The sequence below is a fragment of the Lissotriton vulgaris genome, chromosome 12 (assembly GCF_964263255.1).
Source record: "Lissotriton vulgaris chromosome 12, aLisVul1.2, whole genome shotgun sequence".
Taxonomy (NCBI): Eukaryota; Metazoa; Chordata; class Amphibia; order Caudata; family Salamandridae; genus Lissotriton; species Lissotriton vulgaris.
The window spans coordinates 186,422,352-186,446,714 of record NC_141700.1 but is presented as its reverse complement, the minus strand read 5'-3'; the positions used below and the strand labels follow the sequence as shown (position 1 = coordinate 186,446,714).

The following is a 24,363-nucleotide window of genomic DNA, read 5'->3' as shown; positions in this document are numbered from 1 at the left end:
AAGTGGCTAATAGTTTAAATGAAGTTATGCCTTCGTATCAATACAAATACTCCTTGCTGAATCTTGTCATCAATAATGCAATTTCCAATGTCATCAGTGATGTTATCAATGATGTCCTAGAACATGTCATGAGTGGTATATTATGTGAAGTGATAGTCAGTGCATGGTGAGGACACAAATTATAGTTACTTCAGTAAACTATAACCAGTAAATGTCAGTGTTTTTTCTGTTTTTTTTAACTTTAAAAATGTTACATTCTAACTGACAAGAGTACTTAACTATAAGATCACTTTAACCTTTGTTTTTTATTATAACCCTATGCGGAGTTTGCGGAGTTTGCAGAGTTGCACTACGCGGAACTCCGCAAAGTGCAAAAAAACCTCTGCTGCACTACGTGGAGCTCCGCAAGCGTGGGAGTACAATAGGAAAATGCTGTTCGAGTTGATTGCACAGTGCCGGATGCTTGTCCACTCTGTGCAATCATTGCAAACGGCACCATGCACAGTGCAAGCAGTCTTTGCTTTCCCTTTCTGCTGCTTGAGTAGATTTTTACTCGAGCAGCATCTTTCTATATGCGAACGGGCAGTTTCTCAACGCGAGCAGTCGCGAGTATACACGACCACTCGCAGTGAGAAACCTGACGCCCCACACATTGAGAAATCTCGCTGGGATGTTGATTTTTCAAGATTGCGCTCGCCAACCTGATTTTGACGATTTCGAATGAGGAAAAATCTCACCGGGAGGTTGATTTTCCTCGCTCGCGGTTGCCAACTTGACATTGACGAATGCGAGTGAGGAAAAAAATCTGCTCCGCTATGCGGAGTGTGGAAAACTCTGCAAACTCCGCGAGCGGAGCGGAGTTCACCGCCCAGGGTTATTCTTTTAGTGATTTTAGGATTTGTTTTATGTAAATGTATTATTATTGCACATAACTATAATGCCACTTTAACCTCCGCTTTTTACTGTGAATTTCTAGATTTTTTTTACATAAAGTAAGATCTTATTACAAATAATAGGTTCGCAATTGTCTCCTTTCTGAGATCCAAATAACCCACCATAGCACTTGACACTCTCATGGTAGCGAACCAGAGCAGTTCTAAGCCTATTCATGCTAGGTGTTGTGGGCTAGCAATGCCAACTGGCTAACACGCAACAGTAACACCCAGTTAATTGAAATACCTTTACCCCTAGTGGGTCATGGCCCCCATAATAACATTCCCTACCACCTATACCAGCTGCAACATCACAATATAGGATGATGTCATTTTCGATATGGTAGGCTGACTAGCTTTGTCAAGGGGTCACCACATAAATATTTAAAAGCCACATTAATTGGCTTTTTTATAAGATAAGCAAGGCAGACCTATTGTCTTTGTCAAAGATTCACCTCAGTATTAAATACACCATACCTCTTAATTTACCATTAAAACCAATGCAAATAATAGCCATAATCCAATATATTTGTTATTAATACACACATTGCAATGCGCATTAAGAATTATTGTCGATAAAATATTTTAAATAAAGCAATGCTAACCAAAACAACCATAAACATGTGTTTGAGTCTTTCATTACACACTCTTCATGAGACATAACACATATATAGGACCAACAACAACAGGTCTACAATCCAGCTGAAGAGCATGCAGCTTGAGCTAGAAATGCTTTAAATATAATGGAAACATCTCCTGGAGTCATGTATTTAATGACCCAAAGTAAGGGTTCAAATGTATTAAACAATTCTGAGGTGCTGCAGCACTCCCAGCAGCCCCCCAAAACACCTATGTTATTAATTGGTGGTATCACTGCCCTTTCTTGGGGCACTAGAAAAAGAAAAATATGAAGTATAAAGTTCATGCAGGGCAATATGGGGTGATCCCTGCCCAGGCAGTGATAATTTGGGTGCCCCTGTCCCACCCGAGTCAACCACTGCTTTTCAGTTTTTTAGGGGGTTTGGTGCGTTGCCAAGCCTGGGGCCGACCAGCAATCAAAGTGCCTTCCAAGTCCAGGAGCCAGGAGCTTCCTTCATAATGCCTGCTCTATGAGGGTAGGTTGTGCAGATGCTTTGTGTGCCTTGCCAATACCTCCCAGGGCATGGTCTGTGGACCCCATCAAACATGCACCGGCCTCCTGGGAAGAGGGGCCCATGGGCCAGTAGCACTGGGAGGGGCCCCAAAAATGCTCCCTTCCCACAATTATTAACAAATACTCGTGTGAAGGCCCTGGCCCTCCACAGGACTTTTCAAATTAATTAGGATGCCCACACTTAAAAAAACTTGTTGCAGCATCATGGTACTACAATGGTACCCCAAAATAATAAAACATTATTTAAAATGTTCTTCTGGGACCCCCTCCAAGAGGTTTAGGAGTCAGGGTACCCCCCTACCATGAACCCTTATGCCCCTCTCAAATAACGGTAATAAAAAAAATCTCACGAGGTAAAGATGGGTAACCAAAGACAGTGGAAATCATACAAATGTCATCACACAATTTGTGCTGTGTCATTTAACATGTCCAGAGGCACCCATAAATTGAAAAGACTTGCATCGCAGCCATTACAATAAAAAAACGAAAAACAAAATGATTGCAATTGAAGAGAAAAATGGCAGATGTTGTATTGCCGACATAAGACACAGCAACAATAATCAGAAATTAAAATAAAACATGTTACAGCACGGCAAAAAAATTAGTAATCCAAACACAGACTAAATATAAAAATAATAAAGGATTCGATTTATTAAAAAGACAATTTAATCCAGTAAAACCTCACCATACCTTAAACCATATAGACTTGAGTTATATCCTGTATATATCTGTCAACTGGACGCATGAGGGTGACTTTCAGTTGCTCTTTATTTCAGCCAAGACAGAGCTCTCAAGTATAATAGATCAGTGCATGAGTAGCTCATCCATGCTATTGGTTCGGTTTGCATTCTGGGACTTTTAGTTCTGATTTTATAGGGGGATAAACAAAAAGTACAAGTTCCAGAATGCAAAACAAAAAACATGGAGTGGATGAGCTCCTCGCGCATGGGCCTGGTAAACTTGAAGCACAGCCTAGAAAGCAACTCTTTCTAGTTATATTTTCCCAAAATATAAGTATGGGATTCAAGGCAACTGTGGCCGTTGCAACTTTCAACTTCTGCAGTGCCGACCTCTGTGGCATAATTTTAGTTTCCTCTCACCTAGGGCCATATGTATCAAGATACTAATTAAAGATTCTGTAATAGCGATTTTTAAGAAATCGCTATTTCAGAATCGCTAATTGGTATGTATCGAGAAAATAGCGATTTTCTTAGCGATTTCTTGATATTCCTTAATTGCGAATTCGCAAATTGTGAATTCGCAATTAAGGAATACTTTCCCATTCATTTCGATGGGCCTCCTGGCCCATAGGAAGGAATGGGAATTTATTCTCAATTTGCAATTCGCAATTTGCTAATCGCAAATTGAGAATAATTTCAAGGGTGCAGGGGTGTCCAAGGGTCACCCTGTTGCACCCCTGAAATAAGTATGGGTCCACATGTGGTGCACATACCTGCCCTGAGGGCAGGTATGTGCGTGACATGGCACTTTGAAAAATGCTGAAATGTGCATTTTTAAAGGAAATCGCAACTGAGCACCAACTAGAAGTTGGTGGTACTTTGCGATTCCTTAAGGGCATTTTGGAATTTGGCTTCATACATTGCATTTAAGGAATCGCAAATTTTGCGATTCCTTATTTTGCACCAAATTTTTCTTAATACATTCCATTTAGCAAATTCGCATTCTCAAAAGCCAAAATTCTGCGAATTTCGGCCTTTGCAAATGCGAATTTGAATTTGCTTGATACATACATTGGTCTAAGTTGAGAATTAGGTCACAGAGTGGCATTATACAGTGCTCAGGTAATGTCAGTCAAATGCTTGCACCAGCCGCCAGAAAGCTGTGTGCTCAAAACTAATTCACATCGCCCCGCAGTTCATCAAATTAGATTACAGGCAGCTTCTTAGGGCACCTGAATGAGTGTGCAGATAAAAAAGGCAACATTTGAAAATGATCGTTGAAAAGTTCTGAGGGGTTTTACAATCAAGCTTAGTAGAAGACAGACAGATTGCATTGAAACTGGTGCTGCGTGCATGAAACGGTGGTAAATAGCAGAGGAGAATGTTGTGTTCTGTATATTGTAGTTAAGTTTTTTTAGTTGAGGATTGGTTTTTAAAAATAAAGTGTTCCATAAGCTTCTTTTCTGGACAAAATATGGTTGTTGTGGCGTGAGTGTGTAACACTGTGTGAGCACATGTGTACACACATTTCATGGAACTTGTGTGGTTTGGGCTTGAGGAGGGCGAGGTAGTCCTCCAGGTCAGTCTCTCTGCGCAGCGGGGCCTAGCAATGCTCAGCCCACAAATACACACCACACACAGTACTAGATTTAGACCTCGTGAAATTGATCCTAGCAGCTCATCTTACTCTTAGAATAAAGACTGTGGGCCTGTGAGGAGCATTCTATAGCCAGATCCTTCCTGGTTATCTGTTTAAAGTCTATAGCTAGATTCATCAAAGTAAATTCGGCTCTCAAAGGGCCAGATTCTGAGAATCTGGCCCTTTGCAAGCGCTATATTTGCATTTGAGATTCATCATCCCAAATGCAAAAATCGCAATTATAGAAATCGCTAAATTGCGATGAATTGCATTTAAGGAGCATAAATTAGAGATTCCTTAAATGCAATTCATGAACCTTTTAAAAATTGCGAATTCGCAATCTGGGGCTGCTATTTACCGCTAGGTTAAACTACGTGGTAAATAGCAAAAACTTTGAAAAATGCACTAAGGTGCATTTTTCAAAGTTTCATGTTGAGCACACACATGCCCTAAGGGCATGTGTGTGCGCGACATATGTGCACAGATCAATTTCAGGGGTGCAACAGGGTATCCTTTGGACACCCCTGCACCCTTGAAATCGCAATCTCAATTTGCGAAACGCTAATTGCGATTAGCAAATTGAGATGGTCTTCCCATGCATTCCTATGGGCCTCTAGGCCCATAGGAATGAAAGGGGGGATATTCCTTAACTGCGACTCGCAATTTGCGAGTCGCAATTAAGGAATTATTAGAAATCGTTATTTTTGAATGCATTTCTTGATGAATAGCATTTGCTATTCCTTAATAGCGAATCGGTACTTTTTGCTATTAAGGAATCGCAAAATGCGTTCTTCATAAATCTGGGCGCTATTGTGCAGAAGGGTTCTGAGTCACGCTAGCTCTCTAGTGACATTGCTTATCTCCACTGCAGCCCTTTCTCGCTGTTTGCAAATCTAAATTCAACCCTATCATCTTTAGAGCTTGCCACACTATACCAGTGACAGAGACACATGCACAAGGTTGCTGACGGATTTTGTGTATTGTTTGCAAGATCAGTGCATGAGTAGCTCATGGGCAAGTGGCTGTTATGAGCATTGTAAGTGTATGTTGTGATGAGTGAAATTTGCTCTAGATTCAGTGTACTGTGTGCATGAATCTAACATGACTGTGCGGAGGGGAACTATGCTGTATACGGGAAGGCGACGTGTACTGTCCTAATTTTCTTTATGACTCCTAGTCTGGCATCCGTGTCAGTCAGTATGCTGGATGGTTTAAGGGCTGAGTTGCCCAAGTCAGTAAGTTCTGAACTACTACACTATGATATGGCCATTATTATGACTTTGTGTGCCAAGGTCTCCAACAATCATTCTACACCCACAGCTGTAGGATCACACAGACACCCTCACATGTATAAACACAAGCATGCTATCTCACACACATATTATCACATGCGCACAAGACCTCTGTCATCCCCTCAACTTAACTGGAAAGTGGCTGAGCTGATACAGGATTTGCAGCATTTCCACATAGATCATGAAAATACCACAGGCAGAGTGTCATTGGCTCCCAGGGTACAGGAAGTAAGTGTGGGAACCACTAGACAGGAGCTGCAATTCCACCAAGGCAAATCAACATTGCGCAAGGGCATCAGGGTTCTGGTATTGGAGAAATGCAACTAGCAGATCTCTGCAGTGGCAGCCCCTGTCAGGAGAGTTCTGGGGAGGTGTGGGGTTAGAAGAAGGAGTCAAAGAGCTTTAACTGGGGTGGGTAGAGAGGGAGAGGGCTGAGACAGCTTTACACAGAAGGGCAAGAGAGGGCAGGGCAATAGATATTGGAGCTGCACCTGCCGAGGCTAGTGAGGTGGCTGCGGGCATAAAGGGGTAAAGTCTTTATTCCACGAATGTCATGCCATGTTCTTTTGCAGAAGTTCTAGTACCCCATGGATTCCAATCAAGCACAACTACAGCCCTCCACTTCCCCCCAGGACCCAGCCTCCAGATCCAATGCGAGTTGACAGCAGCCTTCTCCTGAACCTCAACCTGCCCCTGAAAATCCCATGATGACAGAAATAATGATTTACTGTGGAATGAGAAAAAATGTGCTGGAACTGGGAGGCTTCTTGTGCATGTTTTCACCATTAGCAAATGTTCACTTGGCCAGAAGCTTTGTCTGTGCTATCAGTGTACACGAACAGGGCCACAAGGCATCTCAAAGCAGCACCGCCATGGCAGGGCCTCATAGCCACCCCAACTAACACTGTCACAGCAGGGCCTCAAAGTCACCCCGAACTAAGGCAACTCCTCAGTTTATTTCTGTGTTCATTTGCCATTCATGTGCTTTTTAATTTGTCCTATGTTGGGCTTGAGCATGTCGTTCGTTTCTTAGGTGTTCTTTGCCTTACGTCACATGGTTTGTAGTGCACTATGTATAACAACACTACAAGTTCCACAATGCACTTTTTAAAACCTGGCCTCGATGCCTACAGCTCCCACTTTAAATGGGACAGCGTGAGAGTCTTGCTTTTTTGGGAGAAAGAAAAGGGACTAGTTACAGTAGCCACAGTAATGTCCCCCCCTTTTCCCCAAGGTATCAGGTACATCCAGTATATCCATAGACCCAGTTGCATGTTCCCCCTTCGTGAAGCTATGGGGTCCTCTTGTGCAGTTATAGACTGAGGGACCTCCTGTGCGTTTCATGCTTCTTTTCATATGCGTTTCATGTTGTTTTTTTATATTTACTTGTGCTTTAAAATACAGAGGGGCTAATTATGATTGCGGAGTTCCCACATCCTCCGGGCCGGCGGAAGCCACCGCCGGCCCGGAGGATGCGGGAAATCCGCTGCGGAGCCTCCACAGACCCACCGCCAAATTAGGATGGCTGGTGGGTCTGCTTTTATGTCCGCAGCTTTTCCGCCGCAGTCGCCTTCCGACCGCGGCGGAAAAGCACTAACATGTCTGGCGGTGTCCATCAGACACCGCCAGGCATATTAGGATGTCTGCAATACTATGCTTTTCCACGGCGGCATTTCCGCCGTGGAAAAGCATACGGTTCTGCACTGCGGGGGCCCATTGCGGGCCCCCTAGGTGAAGGGGGGGGTAGGGGGTGCACATGGGGGGTACCTATGGTACCCCCTTCATTTGCGTGCACGAAGCGGCAGGCACCGCGAGGTGCCTGCCGCTTTGTGCATGCAAATGCACTGTTGTCATTTTTTACATTGCGGCGGGTGCCGCTTCAAGCAGCACCCGCCGCAATGTAAACAATACAGGATGTGACCGCCAGGGTGGCGGTGACATCCTAACTGTCACGGAGGGACCGCCGCTGCCCATGCGGACGGTCCCTCACACTCAGTGGTGGCGGACAGACGCAAGTCCGTCCGCCATCATAATCGGCCCCTATATTTGGATCCCTGTTTTGCAACAATTTGAAGTAAATACGTGGTGTAAAAGCCACCATTTGAATCCATTTTTTGCAAAATGTTCCCCCCGACCCTCCTTTTTGCAGTTCACGCTCGCTCGCTCGTTATACTGCGATACAATTTTTCACCTCACCACTTTCAAAACCCACCAACCGCCACTGCGATACGTGGATAAGAAATGCTCAGAAAAGAAAAAGGAGTCCGATCTAAAACCCAGCAAAACTGTGTCGAAAGCATCAAATGTAATGCCATTTGACACGGAAGGAGGCATAACCCGAAGAATGGACACCAACCGACTGACTGGTATACAATCCGAACTGGCAAATGTGCATTATAGAAAGGAGTTGCATGAAGGAGAAATAGCCATCAGTCCTCTTTCTACAATAATCTAGAGCGCATTGCTAAACGAGGCTGTGATGTAACACTGTATCAGATTATTAACTCATACAAATGAAGAGGTGATTACCCCCCACAATTTCTTGAATGCAGTACTAACCATAGTGACATTTCACAGAAACAATAAATAGGGTTGAGCAGACTTACTGCTGAGCTGTGCAACTTCTTCAGGATGACAGTTGGTGCACATATTTGGTGTACACAATAAGCCCAGAATGCAGTGCCAACATGAGAGGAGCACTAAATATTGAACGCCAAGCCAAAGAAGATTATAATATATATGCACTCTGATAAGAGACAGTGGAAGAAGCACTTTCTACATGAGGAGTCTTTTAAAGTAACGCTTCCTCAAAAATGTTAAGCAGCATCAAACCTATAGAAATGGAATAGAATGAAAAAGAGCTCTATTTGTGTGCGTTTGCATAAAATGTGTAAAACAAAAAATTACGTAAGGCAGTTCATAGGGCTGCCTTGAGTGGGAGAGATGTTGCAAGGGTGGAGCAAGGGCGTTCCCATCCATCCACTGATGTATTTTGATGCATTATTTGATTTCATTATTTTATAATGTCCGACTGCTGGCTTAACGAGGATAGATATTTTATTTCTCCTTTTTACTTCCTCTTTCTATGCAGGAGGCAGTCTACATCATTCATAGAAAGAGGAGTTTCCTCTTAGGATTGTTTTTGTGTAGGAAATGATCTCTTCCTGCACAAAACTATAAATTAATCACTACTTGTATAGTGCGACTTATCATCCTTGGGGGTATCCAGGCGCTAGGCTGTGGGTCTCAGTTGAAATGCCAGATCTTAAGTTCCTTCCTGAAGTCTGTCAATGAGGGTGCTTTTTGAAGGTGAAGGTGGAGGGGAAGGGTGTTCCAGGATATTGCAACAAGGTGGGAGAAGGATCGTACTCCGGTGCTGCAGAAAAAGATGCACATGTCTGTGCAAGGGCGAGGTGAGTGGAGAGGAGGTTTTTTAATAGTTGCTGGAAGTTCAGGTAGTGGTTCATGTATGCCAGTTCTTGGTCGTAGAGGGCTTTGTAGGCGTTGATCAGAAGCATGAATTGGCATCTTTTCTGAATGGGGTGCCTGTGGAGGTATCTCATGTGCAGGGTGATGTGGTTTCTTTTGGGCAGGTTAAGGATCAGTCTGGCTGCGTTCTGGATCATCTGGAGTCTTCTCAGGTGATTGCTGGTGGTGCCTGCATAGAGTGTGTTGCCGTAGTCCAGACGGCTGGTGATGAGGGCATGCGTCACTGTTTTCCTGGTAGTGATGGGAAGGCATTTGAAGATTCTGTGGAGCATGCGGAGAGTATGGATGCAGGCTGAGATGATGGCATTAATCTGCCGTTTCATGGAGAGTTTGCTGTCCAGGATAAAGGAGTGGTTCTGTGCATGGTCTTTCAGAGCGGGGATAGGTCCGAGTTCCGCTGGCCCCCAGCAATCATTCCATAGGGAGTTGTGGCTGCTGATAATCAGAACTTCGGTCTTGTTTGTGTTGAGCTTCAGACAGTTGTCTATCATCCAAACTGTGACATTCTTCATGCAGTTGTGGAAGTTGATTTTCATCATGGTGGTGTCCTCTGAGAGTGAGAGGATGAGCTGGGTATCATTTGCGCATGAGATGTTTTTGATGTTGTGGTTTCTGACAATGTCTCCTAGTAGCATCATGTAGATGTTGAAGACAGTTGTACTGAGGGATGAACCTTTCAGGACACCACAGATTGTACTCTTGGGCTGTGATGTGAAGGGTGGGAGACGGATTCTCTGGGTGCATCCCATCAGGAAAGATGCCATCCACCTAAGAGCGCAGCCTCTGATTCTGATCTGTAGCAGTCGGTTGATGGGAGTGTGGTGGGAAATAGTGCTGAAGGCTGCGGAGAAGATGAAAAAAATCAGGGTAGCTGATTCACCTCTGTCGAGTAGGGTGCTGATGTCAGCAGTTGCGGGGATCAGGGCCGTCTCAGTGCTGTGGTTGACTGAGAATCCTGATTGGGAGGGCTTAAGGTTGTTTGCTTCCAGGTGTTTATTGAATTGGAGGGTGATGGCCTTCTCAAGGACTTTGGCAGGATAAGGAAACAGCACAATGGAATGGTAGTTCTGGAGGTCGCTGGGATCTGGAGATGTTCTCTTGCAGAGATGTCTGACCGCTGCCTGTTTCCAGGCATCGGGGAAGGTGACTATGGCAATGAAGGCATTGAGGATGGTGGTGAACATATGGCTGATCACGTTGCTTCCGAGGTTGAAGAGTGGCATGAGTCAGTGAGTGCTCCCGAGTGTATGGAGTTTATTAGGGATGTAATGTTCTTGCATTGAGTTGTTCCCATGTGCTGAGCAGGTGGTTGTCTTCATGGGTGAGGGGAGGCTCAGGTCGGTTGGTTGGAGCTCGAAGTTTATGTATCGCCCTGCTTGTAATGCAAGCAGCTTTGCACCATGGCACAAGGACATGGTATTAAATGTCTGCTCTTGCTCGAGAGTGCCACGGTTTGAATATGCAATGGGTTGGTAAAGCGGTGTTCTCAGCTTACAAGATATGATACTCCATGCCCTGTGGTTACATCTGGAATCTCCTTGCTTGGAGCGCAGCAGGAATCTTCATGCCTGGGATGTGAAAGGTCAATGAGAAGTTGGAGATGGGGTACTGGGGAAGTGGATTATGTGAAAAAGTTGGATGTAGGAGATCTAGTAGGATGACAGATGACTACCAGAGACTCTCCAAGGGAAAGGGGTGGGTAAAAAACTTTGAGGAAGAACACCCACCGTTATGATTCTCCCAGTGGTGTTCCGCCCATGCCTGCCCCTCAGTCGCGGCCGGCATGACTCGTGGGTGGGGGGGAACTGGGGTTATCGTGGGGGTTCACACGGGGAGGGTGTTAATTTAAAAATAAAATAGACAGAGCAGGAAGCAGGCAGACAGTCCTCCTACCCTCACCTAAGCCAATCAAATGCTGAAATGGCAGAGTTGTGATTGGTCGGGATGCTGACCAGTCAGGCGCCCATGGGGAGACCATTTTCCCCATGTAGGCTTGGAGAAAGGGCAGAGTTGGCATGACTGGTTTGGTTGGCCCTGGGGCCGACCAAACAGTCAGCGCCCTTAGAACTGGACAAGCCACTCCTCCCCTGCCCTAGAGCAGATGCGCCCACCCGCCCGCCCCTAACCAAAAACTCCTGCTTTCTAGCACTGGGGAAAGCAGAAACATAAAATAGTAGTTTTACCATTTTATGTTTCTGCATCTCGCACTGCAAGAAAGTGGTGGGTGATGCTCTTCTGTCCTAGTGTTGGAGCCACCCCTGCTGCCGCTGTGTTTGAGTCAGTTCTTTTGCATATCAATCAGGGTCTGAATTTGGGCCATTCTGGTTTCACTTGAGCCAAGAGAGTTATGATTCGCCATGCCTTCAATGCCTACAGTCGGACTGTCTGCAATGGCTTAGTACAAGAACCCTCACTCTGTTGGCCCTCCAAATGATGTCTTGGCCATCTCACAGGAGCCCTACCACGATCCCCTGCCCAGCTGCACATGAGGTTTTGGTGGTTCTTCTGCTCTAGGATCAGGCACCCCAGGTGCACATAGCCTTATTGACAGTGTCAACACGTTAATGAGAGCTCTTAATTGACTGTGGCTCAGACCCATAATTGTGGGGGAGAGTAATTAACAGTGGGTATTGCCTATTGTTGAAAACTATAATGGATAAATAATATATGAAAAATTCTAAATTAGATTCACAACACTATGTAAACCTACCTACAAAAGGTAAATCAAAAGTGATATAATACTGAAGAACAGAAATGCAATAAAGAAATACCTTACCATGCACAATAATAAAGCAAAAAGTTAGACAACATACTATCTTACTCAGCAATAATGGGATATTGCAGTTTTGGCAGCTCAACATTTGGTTATATATGTGATATATTTGTTTCAGAAACCCTTCAATTGATTGCCTTTAGAAACCCATGGTCAGGAACGAGATCAAGCCATTATGTAGATAAATAATTAAACGCTATTTTTAATGTTTTAGAAATTGTATATTTTGGATGAACTTTCAAACAACTGTAGTTTAATGACAACACAATTGTACTGTCACTATTCAGTCAGTCAGATATTCTTTATTTGGTTACTTAAAACCATCAAAGATACAAACAAGTCCAATTAATACATAAATTCATGAAACTTTACAATCTAGTTACTGTCACTATCGTATACATTTAGATAATGAAACACTTTACTGTTCTTGCTGTAAAAATTCCTAAATGCTAAAGTGCTTCAGGAGGGTTTAAATGCTCACGTTGAAGAAGTAATATTAACTCCTTAATTGAAGATAACTGTGCATCTGATAAAATACCATCTACAGGAGTGAATGGATGGTCATATTTAGAATAGAAACTTAGAAATTGAAACCCCCACAATGGTAATGGTACGAGTGTGCTTCTTGGTCCAAATGAAACATGTTATGGTTATGTAAAAGGGCCTTCTATTTATGCCTCTCATATTTCTGCAGAAAAAAATTGAACATATTTTAATGATTAAAAATTGTGATATGATCCAAAAGTGACAAGTCACAGAAAATCATGCAATGCCAGCTCGTTGATCTGCTGCTGTGCCCCAGATAAAGGGTTTATACCTACGACATGGTGGATAGAGGAGTAGAAGCTTTTACTACAGATAGTGTCAGATTGAGAGCAGTGAAACCTTGATACACCATAACTGACTGCTCTTTGTGATATACCTTCAATTCATCATCTTCAGTACACCGTTTGATCATGGCATAACCTCCATCACTGAATCTTAGGTCACTACAGGCCTCATTTACATGGAACTGTGGCAGCGATCCACAGCAAGCCCTTTGGCTGCGCCACGCCTTGGCAGTTTCAAAGCACAGAGATGCAACATATTTACAATATTATGTTGCATTCCTGGGCTCTCCCCTGCACTGGCACACAATGGGTTGCCTTGATCCAACACAGGCACCCTTGCATCATGGTGCAATAGGACTCGCATTTGCAAGAGTTTGAGCTATTGGCATTGTAAATGACAATGCCTTTTATTTATGTGTTTTTTATGTGTGTTGCTTACGAAAAGCAAATCTGGCAATAAAAGAGGCACAGTTACTGCCAGCCATGCTCCTTGTAAGCAATGACTACTAGTACAAAGTGCTGGTTTTCAAAATAATTAAATACAAGGCATTGTCATTTACAATGCCAATAGCTCAAACTCTCGCAAATGCGAGACCTTTTGCATTGCAAATGCTTGTTTCTATCTTCTGACAGAATAGGATGAGTCAGGAACGGGAGCTTCTGGCGGGATTTCTCTACTGCTGGGTGGTGGGGGCGTTGCAGTTGGTCTTGTCTACCTTCCACTGGGCTTGGAGGGAGATGTGTGCGGTTTGCTTTTGGGCAGCGCCGGTGATTCCTTTTGCTGGCCGCCCCTCCCAAGTTGCTGGTCTTGTCAAGTGGCACATAGTTTCTTGTGGAAGCGGCTCTATGTTCATGGCGTACGGAGCGCTTCCGGGTCCTGTTGTTGCCAGTGGGAAGATCGGTGCGGTGTGTGGTGGCTGGTACTGGTTGCTTTCCTATTCCTGGGAGCTGAAAGTGAGTACCATATAGCAGTTTTATTGCAGTACTTGAGCTGTACCTTGGCCTATGTTTTTGTCCTTGTTCCTGTGGCTCTTTGTCTCGGATGAAGTGTTTTGGCTAGTGCTGGTGTTTTCGGCACATTGGACAACCATTCCAAGAAACACAGGCATCTGGAGGACTCTTCATCTTCCTCTTCTGGATCCTCTTCTTATCAGGCATGATTAAATGCTGCAGGGAGGGGGATGATGCCTGTATTAAATGCCTTATAAAAGAGACATTGCAGGAATTCGTTGCGGAGGTCGGCCCAAGTGCTCTGTTCCGGTTTTGCCCTCTCATTCTTCCAGTTCAGACGAGGATTTGATGGGGGGTCAGGAGCATAAAGGAAAATATTTGGATGAAGTCATTTTGCCAGGATTGATGTGACATGTTTAATTCAACATGGGCTTCTCCGAAAATGAGGCGCCCAGCATCTCTGGGGGTTCTTTGCTTCACCAGTTCCAGAGTAGGGAGCCGGTCCATCCCTATATCCATGAGGTATGGAACCAGGATTGGAAGGATCCTGATTGCATTATACCGCCCTGGTTTATGGCCAAGCTGTATCCTCTCCGGGACATGTCCACTATCTTGCCTGATAGGCTGGACATCGTTGGCTGAGTACTTTGTTGTTAAGGATCTTGTAGATAAGAATGTGGATGCGTCCTTGAGGAAGGTTTTCTCTGGGTCTCATCTGTCTCTACGGGCAAGGATCTACAGGACTTATGTTGGTCAGTCCATCGTTTCAGATGTCAAGGCTCTTTTCCAATGCCTGGATGATATTAGACTGCTCTGGACTTTTAGAGCATATCAAGAGGAAGGTGGCATTCCTATCAGATGTGTCCTTTGATGTAGTGAGAGCCTCAGCTCTTTCAAGTGGAACTTCTATGGTGGCTTGACGCAATTTGGTTCAGAAGGATTGGAAGACTGATTCCGCTCATAGGGCCGCTGCCCTGCATTTGCTTTTTCAGGGTACTATGTTGTTTGGCGAGGAGTTGGAGGGCAAGTTGCATAAACTTTTTAATGAAAAGAAGCACTCTCTTCTTTAAATCCGTCCTTCACTGATATGGGGTTTATATGCCTCAATCCCCCTTTTCACAGCCCTTCAAGTGGCAGTTCTCTAGATGTCACGGTAGGTTTTCTTCTGGCCGGGGTCAGGACAGAAAGGCGAATTCTCCCCCGCCTAAACCTCGTTCCTGATTTTATGATGGACATGCATGGATTGTTGGTAGGTTGACAAATTCAGTACTTGTTTCCGACCTAGGTGTAGTCTACTTCCGACGTGTGGGTTTTGAACAGTGTGCACTGTGGGTATCGCATCGAGTTCACGGCATCCCCGCCGGATTCCGGGGTTCCTCTAACTCCTTGGCTGTCCTGTCAGTAAAAGTGGACATAGTTGTCCCTGGGAATTGAATCACTCCTGCACAAAGGGATGGTTCAGAAGGTGTCTCCTCTGGAGAGGGGAAGGCGATTTTACTCTCTGATCATTCTGGAGCCCAAATTGACCGGGGGATTTCGTCTGGTGCTGGACTTGAAGGCTCTGAACAAGTTTGTGGTTTGCCTGCCCTTTCAGATGGAGACTCTTCAAAGGGTGATTCAGTTGGTTCTCCCGAGGATTTTTTTTGTGCACCCTAGATCTACAGGGAGCTTACTATAAGGTCCCGGTTCCTCCCAGCTGTCACAGATTCCTGAGGTTTTGCCTCCGGGGCAGCCATTTTCAGTTTTGTGTCCTTTTGTTTGTCATTTGGTCTATCCAAGGGTGCTCACAAAGGTAGTGGCTCCGTTGGTGGCTTCCCTGCATCTTCAGGGGATCCTGCTTTACCCTTACCTCGATTATTGGCTGGTCCATTTTCCTTCTCGGGATCAGCTGCTGGTTAACTAGAGGGTGGTGTGTTTGGCTTTTGAGACTCATGAGTTTCTGCTTAACATTCCTAAATGTCATCTGGTACCCTGGCAGGACCTGACAATAATCAGGGCCTGCTTTTGCATGGATCTGAACAGGGTGTTCTTGGCAGGCTTTGACCTTGTGTACCCTTCCTGCAGGGGGTCTCCTCTCCTGTTTGACTTTGACTGCAGCTTCTGGGGCTCATGGCAGCAGCAGTGTTCACGGTCCCTTGGACATGCTTTCATCTTGGTCCTCTGTGGGGTCATCTGTTTTTCTATTGGGCTCCCTGGTCTCAGGATCTCGGGCTTCTCGTTCCGGTGTCTCCTTCCCTCCCTTGGTTCTGCGCTGGTGGACGCTGTCTGCAAACCTTTCCAGGGTGTTGCCATTGCAGCCCTCTCCTCCATGGTCCTGACTATGGATGCCAGTGCTTTGTGGTGGGGGCTGTGTTGGGGTCTGGCTCACTGCATGGGCGTTGATCCCTCCAGAAGGGAAGGCGGTCCTCTAATTTGAGGGATTTGTCAGCAGTGTCTCAGTGGTCCTGGGGTTCTGTTGGATATTGTTGGGGTGGAATGTAGTTGTGTGATCTGACAACATGGTGACTGTGGCCTACCTGAATCATCGGGGGATCCGGTCTCGGTCTCTGAATGCAGTGGTGGCTCCCTAGTTTAGTTGAGGTGAGGAGCACCTGTTGTCTCTGACGGTGGTTCGGATCAGGAGGTTGGACAATGGGGTGGTGGATGCCCTAATTCGTTTTTTACCCCTCTCTCAGGAATTGTCTCTGTTTCTGGTGATCTTTCAGGAGATCTGCAGGAGGTTTGGTCTTCCGTTCCTGGACCTGTTTGCTTCCTGGCACAATGCTTCGCTTCCTTTCTTTTGTTCCAGGATTCCTCAGGTGGAGGACTGGGGGGTGGATGCACTGACTCTTCCTTAGCCGGCGCACCTGTTTACGCATTGTTGTCCATTACTCTGATCCCCGTGTCCTTGCTCACCTACTGCAGGAGTTGGTAGTGGTGTTGCCATTTTCGCCCTGAAGGTCTTGGCACCCCATTCTGAAACTGTTTACTGTTCAGGGTCCATGGTTGCTCCCTTGCTTTCTGTGTCCTCCGAAGTTGGCATCCTTTTTACATCTCCTGTGGATCTTCCTGATCACTTAGCTTTGGCTATTCAGCAGTCTCATCTACCTTCAACTCTGAAGTCCTATGGGAGGCATTGGGGACATTTCCATCACTGGTGTCATGCTCTTGGGTTGTTCCCCTGGAGTGTTCTCTACTGAAGGTGCTACAGTTTCTCTGGGAGGGGTTCGAGAAATATTTGGTTATTTCCATCTTGCGAGCTCAGTGGGCAGCCTTTAAGGCATTTTGTTCCCATTGGGGGAATTTGTTAGATGATGACAACTTGGTGTCCTGGTTGCTGTTTGAGTTTTTTGTTGTCCCATCCTTTGGTGAAGCCCTGTTTCATTTATGAAACCTTCTCCTTGTGTTGCGTGCACTGGTGGCTGCTCTGTTTGAGCCTTTGGCTGAGGTGGATCTCAGGTTTGTCACATTCAAGGTGGTTTTTAAGGTGGCAATCACTTTGCCAGGTGCCCTGGTGTATTGGGGCCTCTGATGGTGGGGAAGTCTTTCCTGAAATTTTCTAATGATGAGGTAGTCTTGCAATTGGATTCCTCATTTGTTCCGAACGTTCATTTGCAGTTCCATTGGTCCCAGGAGTTGGTCTTGGCTGACTAGCGCAGGGGTCAATTGTGGGAGAATGATCTCCTTTGGTCCTTGTTGGATGTTATTCATGCCTTACGGGTCCATCTGGATCAAACTCATCCTTTCCGGAAGTTGGACACCCTGTTTGTCTCTTTTGGGGTTTCCTTTCGGGCGGGAAAGCTTCTTCTTCGTCCAGTGGTAGTTGGTTGTGGAAAGTCATTGTGTTGGCTTACTCCCTTTTGGGTTCCCCTCCTCCTGTTAGGGTGCAGAGTCATTCAACGCATGGGATGGTGGCCTCCCACGCTGGGTTGTGGGTTTTTTTCCTGTCTGAAATCTGTAGGGAGGCTATTTGGGCATCCTCTAACTTGTTTGTGTGGCATTATTGGATCCAGAATTTGCTGGGTGATGAAGCTAATTTTGGGTTGCGGCGCTTCAGGATGTACCTTCCTGACTCCTTGCCCCTGTGTTCCAATAAGTCACTGGGTATTGCTGTTTCTCGGTGTCCTTGGTGAAATAAGATTATCTCACTTGAATGGGATGAAGTCAACATGACCAGGAATAATGTAGATCACTGATAAGTAATAGGGCAATAAACTTCCACTTGGGATTCTGTCAGAACCCAACCTATTAAGATTTTTTTTTAAATTGTAGCAACAACTTCTATTATACTACTAGCTAGGTCTGTCTTCTTGCACATACACAAACTTTCACTTTCAGTTCCAGGACCCCTTAGGATAACTGCGAGCTATTTAAACTAAATATAAATAAAACTAGAATCATTTTGCATTATTGACCATTATTTGCTAGCACTTTAAAAAGTTGAGGTATGGAAGATTTTTCTAAAGATTGGAACTTGTGCAGCACCAGTGGGGCTTTGTACCTACTCCTTGGCTGTTTTTTCATCCTGTCCTCTGGGTAGGGGCCAGATTGCTAGACACCCCATTCCTGGTTCTTTGGATGGGCAACAGTATCTACTGCTACTTACGTGAACTCTGGAAGACTGGAGTGCAGACTCTTTTGGTACAGATGGGTAGTGGGCATGAACCTACGGACACCAGAACACACCTCCTGGATGCCACTGCCTCTTTTCCTCATTCCACCACTTGATTGCAAACCCGCCTACTGCTATTCTACCCCTTATTGCCATATTAAATGAAGGGTTTACAAGAAGAATTGAACCCTCAGTAATGCATCAACATTTAAATTACACTAAGCATACTTCTGATGGTCAAGCGGACCAGCTCATGATAGATGGAAAACATGGAGTACATTTGAATTCATAATACTTGCAAGATACTGGTAAAAAGATACAGACACACTAAATGCAATCTGTGTGCATAAATGCTTAGGAATATTTCCAAAGCATTTGGTACCTTATGTCCATAAAGGAATGCAGATACAAATACTGTGAAATGGTAATAAAAATGGTTATGTTCATGCACCATTTCCCCCAAATGTAACATACTCTTTATAAGATACTCCTAGTACCTCATGATGAGCTAAAACAAGACACATTCTATATTACCTTAAAAAACAGTATGCCATCTGGAACTTTGAATAGAACATAATATTTCCGCACATTAGATGGAACCAAAGAAGAGAAATATTTTATAATTGACTCCATGGAATTACTAGAAGCTGTTTATCAAAATGAATTACTGTTGAAGCTGGAAGTATCAATCATAATTTCTGACATAATGACAAAAACTGAGCTAAAGTGGAACCTAATGAACACTAACACTCAAGAGCTACTATACTGCTAGAATACTGTGATACAAAAATACTGTGGCTAAAAGATTGCATGCGTAAATTTATGTAGGTAAGTATAATTTACTATACTTACCTCCACATATTTGTTCCTTAATAATATATACTTTGAAAGTAGGTTATGTTCTATAGGTTTATAGATGCTAATTTAGGAATAGTAAATCAGAACCCATTTACATATACTTATCATCACATTAGTTTGGTTTTCAATATTTAGGCCACAATAGTTTTACATCAATTTTTTTTGCCGTACATATTCTCACAAATAGTCTTCTTAAAGCTTTCAAAATGGAAAGAGGAAATTGTAATTTGTGAAAAAAGCTAGGCAACAATATGATGCATTATTACAGGCAGATGTAGATTTCACATTACCTGATAGTTCTCTACCACTGCTAAAAGCTGACAAAAACTAAATTTTTAAAGAGATAAGTAGGAGCTTGCAACCATGGCCAGATCTGTCTACATACCTATCATTACAGGATCTGTGTGCACTGTTATCTCTGTCCATATCAAAGGAAATACATTAATCCTGGAGTTCATCACATTCATATCAAACATGTCATGTGACATCAACTCCTTTAAGAAATAATGTATCTGACATGAGGGATTTAATACAAGCCATACCAATGCTAACTTTTCATTTAATTGGTTAATCTTTTCAAGATAATGAACAAATGTCCAGCATATGGACTAACGTTCTGAAAGACTTTACCATTGATCAAGTTAGTAAGATTACTTGGAATTAAAACAGACTGAGATCCTGTGGAGAGCCAGTGGAATAATATAATAAGGGTCCTGACAGATCCACTATGGTACTGTACAAAGAGATTCAAGCAGACTGATTTAGGAAAGCCTTTTACTTAATTCCATTTTTGATCTTGTGATAAAGAAAATAAGACAAAAGACCACCAATTGCAAAGGGTTCGATTCCGATATCGGACGGAAAAACATCCAACAGCTTGTCGGAGGCTTTCTGCCTGACATCAATGGTTTCTCTCTGACTGCCGTATTACAATGATGGTGGTCGTAGGGAAATCTATGGGAGGATTCCACTGTGCTTCCGACAGGCTCAAGGAGCCCTTCAGAGAGTCGGAAGGCATCATAACACCATAATGATGGTAAAGCCAGCCTCGGCTCCTCCATCAGGATTATGATATCACTTTCACAAAGCCTCTCCATGTCGGCCTTTCCAACATGGTAAGGCTGTAGGAAAGTGACTTTGGGGACCCCTAGCAGGGCCCCCTTCCCCCTGGCTCTCTGCTATGGGGCCTGGGAGGCACCTGCCACACAGTGTAGGGATGTTTACAGACATCCATTTTTTGATGGCAGCTTGTACTGTGGGCCTTTTCTGCCCGAAGCACAAGCTGCAATTGAAAAATTTGGCAGTCGCATCCAAATTCTGCGGTTGGAACTGATGACCTATGGTCGGGCTGTTCCAGTCCGCAGCTGTGTTAGATGGAAGTCCGACCAACATCGTAATCAGCCCCTGAGTAATCTTTCATCTTTAATCATCCTTAGCTCACATTTTCAGCATGCTGGCATGTTTCTGTATTTTCACATGTTCAAATCATACCTGTTGCTATGTAAGGATTTCACTTTATTAGGCAGAGTTTGCACTATGCAAATACCATCAATAAAGTAAAAAAACAAAAATAAAAAATAACCAAAGGCGTCCATGTTTGGTTTATATTAAGGATATGCATATATGTCATATAACTAGATTAGGTATATGAAATTGACACAAACTAGTGAGGAAAACAAATAGTATATTCTGATTAGAAACAATCATTGTTCAAACAAACCATAATTTCCCTAGACAACATTGTGTGTTTTGGTGAAGGGGATGAAAAATATTCTTACAAGAGGTATAGACCATCCCATCTCATGGTTATTGATTCCAATTAAATAGGGGACTGGGTGAGATCCCATTTCCGCCAGAATCTCTTTAGGATCCTTCAGGAGAAATGCACCGTCTATCACAACAGGGAGGATCAACAAACCCTAGGTAAACAAAATAAATCATATTTTAGTACAGGAACGTTTATTGATTGAACATATTTATTAACATTATGCTCACATATTTACATATTTACAAAATTAATTGGTAATGAATTTAATGAACTGAAGTAACATGCTCCTGCTCCAGGACTACAGGATCCACTGGAATATCTGGACCTAGCCAGATAAAGCAAAGTCTGGTACTTGTGAGGTGGACAACCTTATATAGGAAAAGGTGACCATCCACAGCGCCTATATCTGTAACAAGAGGGGAGAGAGAGACTAAAGTGGATTCATTCTCCCTGGGTAATGTAAACAAACAAAATAGAATCCACTGGGGATAGATAGTATGGTCCCTACTATGGTTGGGAGCACACAGTGTTGTTTTTAATACCCCTCACACACCAAAAGGACCCTTGGTGTCATTCTACCATCATTGGGGTCTTCGCACCCCTCTACGGAATGCGGCGTGCTGCGGCCAAACGTTTGCGCGGGAGCACTTTTATTGTGTAGACTTTGTGTGGTGGTATGTGGGGTAAAGAAGGTGAGTGGGGGAGTGGTGAAAGTGGTGTTAAAAAATACCTGGCTGGTGGGGTACAAACTTATTTAATCAAGCCCCCAGCTGGTAGTATTAAAAACATGCTTGCGAGGTAGTTGCTGTTTAGTTAAGTACAGCTACCTCTTAGTGCATCGACATGGACATGTTTCGGAGTATCCAACTCCTTCTTCAGGACGGGAAAGCACTTAATTCCCCACCATACTCACACGTATTATGTATATAAAAGTGTATTCTATAAAAAAGGATTAGGTGTATGTGTACCTAATATGTATGTATTTTAGCAGTCCTAACGCCCAATTGGCGGTTCAGATCAGACCTGGAGGGAAGACAAAATGTAAAATCAAATGTCTATACAAGGACAAATATACATCTCAAAAAATAGGTAGCAATGACCTAGTCTACTCGATGAAATTGCATGTAATACACATGGAGGATTAATGCCATTTGTTCATAATCCTGTTGGGAACAAAGGGACAAAAAGCACACAGACACACATACAACATTAATGTGACATATACTCTAAGAATGATGATGATTGTCTCAAAACATCTTACTTATTTTTAAAGGTTACATTGCCTCATGAGCTTTTGCGCAAAGATATGGGGGCGTTCCATCAGCTAAGGATCAGCAACCTGCGGGCATGAGGAGAGGAAGGTTTCAGTTTTTATTCCCTACCTTGACCGAGGTTCTTAACTGCCAAAACCCTAGCTGGTAACTCACGGTCTCCAGGGAAGTATTCCTCTACCTGCCCCTTGGATACTCCGAAACATGTCCATGTCGACGCACTAAGAGGTAGCTGTACTTAACTAAACAGCAACTACCTCGCAAGCACGTTTTTAATACTACCAGCTAAGGGCTTGATTAAATAAGTTTTGACCCCACCAGCCAGGTATTTTTTACAACCACTTTCACCACTCCACCACTCACCTTCTTTACCCCACATACCACCACACATAGTCTACACAATAAAAGTGCTCCCGCGCAAACGTTTGGTCGCAGCACACCGCATTCCGTGGAGGGGTGCGAAGACCCCAATGATGGTAGAATGACACCAAGGGTCCTTTTGGTGTGTGAGGGGTATTAAAAACAACACTGTGTGCTCCCAACCATAGTAGGGACCATACTATCTATCCCCAGTGGATTCCTTTGTTTGTTTACATCCACAGCGCCTACCATTACTGAGTCAGGCATGGCAGTATTTTAATTGGGAGTCCTCATGTTGGAAGCTTGCGCTATATAATGTCTATACTGTGTAGAGAGTCCAGAGACCCATATTGGATTCCAGAGGCACAAGTAACAAACCCAAAAGCTCTCTTTTGTGGTAGTGTGAATGAGCAGTTTAGGCTTATCAGAGGGTATTGCTGAGCATTAGTTGTACTCACCGGGGCAATAAATAAGACACACACTCAGGAATAGACCAATTTAGATTCAAATTTAAAAATTAGCTTTATTCGGTTTTCAATTTGAAAAAACCATAAAAGAGCGATTTTAACATTTCATGTTACAAGTATTATAAAATTTCATATTGCATATTAAATATATTATAAAAGCAGTTAAAAAGTTTTCTATAAAACTAGGCTTACAAAAGATATTTAGAAGACTCCTTTACAGATAAGAAATTTTAGACTAAAATCATGTTATCAAGAAAAACACAGTTTAAGATGTTTCCTATGTCTAATCGTACATTTCAGGAAAGTGGCTATACTTCTTGCAATGCATATATTATCAAGAAAATTGCAAAGCAAGATAAGCTGGTTGGCATTGCCTCAAGCCCCATATTTTTAAGATAGGTCTAATTCACCTCCTCCGGTGCTCTGAATAATATTTACAGAACAAGACTACATGTATAGTTGGTTGTAATGACACTCCTTCGCAAAGACAATTTGGTAAGGTCTTCGACCAATCATTTATGGTCGGAAGACTCACCAAGTGATGAAATACATCAATTCTGAGGCGGGTAAGGACGAATCTATCATCCCCTCTTATTGTGTATGTTAAATATGGTTGAATGGCGGAGGTAGAGCACATCAGCTGGTTCATTTGAACAGTTGGTCTGGAGGCCTCATTGGCAAATCTATTTTCCTCCATGTGGGACATGCATTTTTTTTAAAAACTTTTATTGGAATACTGCCCAACACAGTAGGATTAGAATAATATTCAGGTTTGCCGAAATCGGTCATAAATTCTTTGATGTATTTCAGCCACCTAATCTCCAAGGGATGATCTAACTTTAGGCTATCATAAAGCACGTGTCGATTAAATTTAGTTTTTGGGGAGGTCCAGACCGAATGCCATAATAAAACTGGTTGTATTCATAAAGTTTTATATAGCGCTAACATGACCCCGAGGGATATCGGAGCACTTCACAATTACGGGAGGAAGGATGATCAAGGATGTAAAGATATCAAATACATATCAAATGAAACTGATACAAAGGGTGCTTCAAAAACATCACAATAGCAAATCTGGGAGGGTAAGAAAAGACTAAGGAAATCAGTACAAGACGTGAAGGTGTCAGTCCAGTATCTTACAACAGATGATCCAAACCCAATTAAGGTAAGAACTTGCTCATAAGGAATCTTTTTACTTCCAATTTGAAAGTAACCATGGAGGGGAGTCTGAATACTTCAGGAGAGAGAGTACAAGATCCTTGTGGCAGAGCCGGAGAAAGCTCTTTGACCAGTTCTTTTTACGAAAGAT

At 43.6% G+C, this 24,363-nt stretch overlaps 1 protein-coding gene across 3 annotated transcripts in view; it reads right to left on the bottom strand.

Annotated features, from left to right (window-relative positions):
- Positions 1–24,363, bottom strand: part of LOC147673797 (fatty acyl-CoA hydrolase precursor, medium chain-like) — a 342,888-nt gene that overhangs the window by 122,065 nt on the left and 196,460 nt on the right. For all 3 annotated transcript variants that reach the window (XM_086947712.1, XM_086947714.1, XM_086947713.1), the window contains exon 9: positions 20,967–21,107. In XM_086947712.1, coding sequence (XP_086803838.1) covers positions 20,967–21,107 — 141 coding nt within the window. The remainder of the gene's footprint in view (positions 1–20,966; positions 21,108–24,363) is intronic.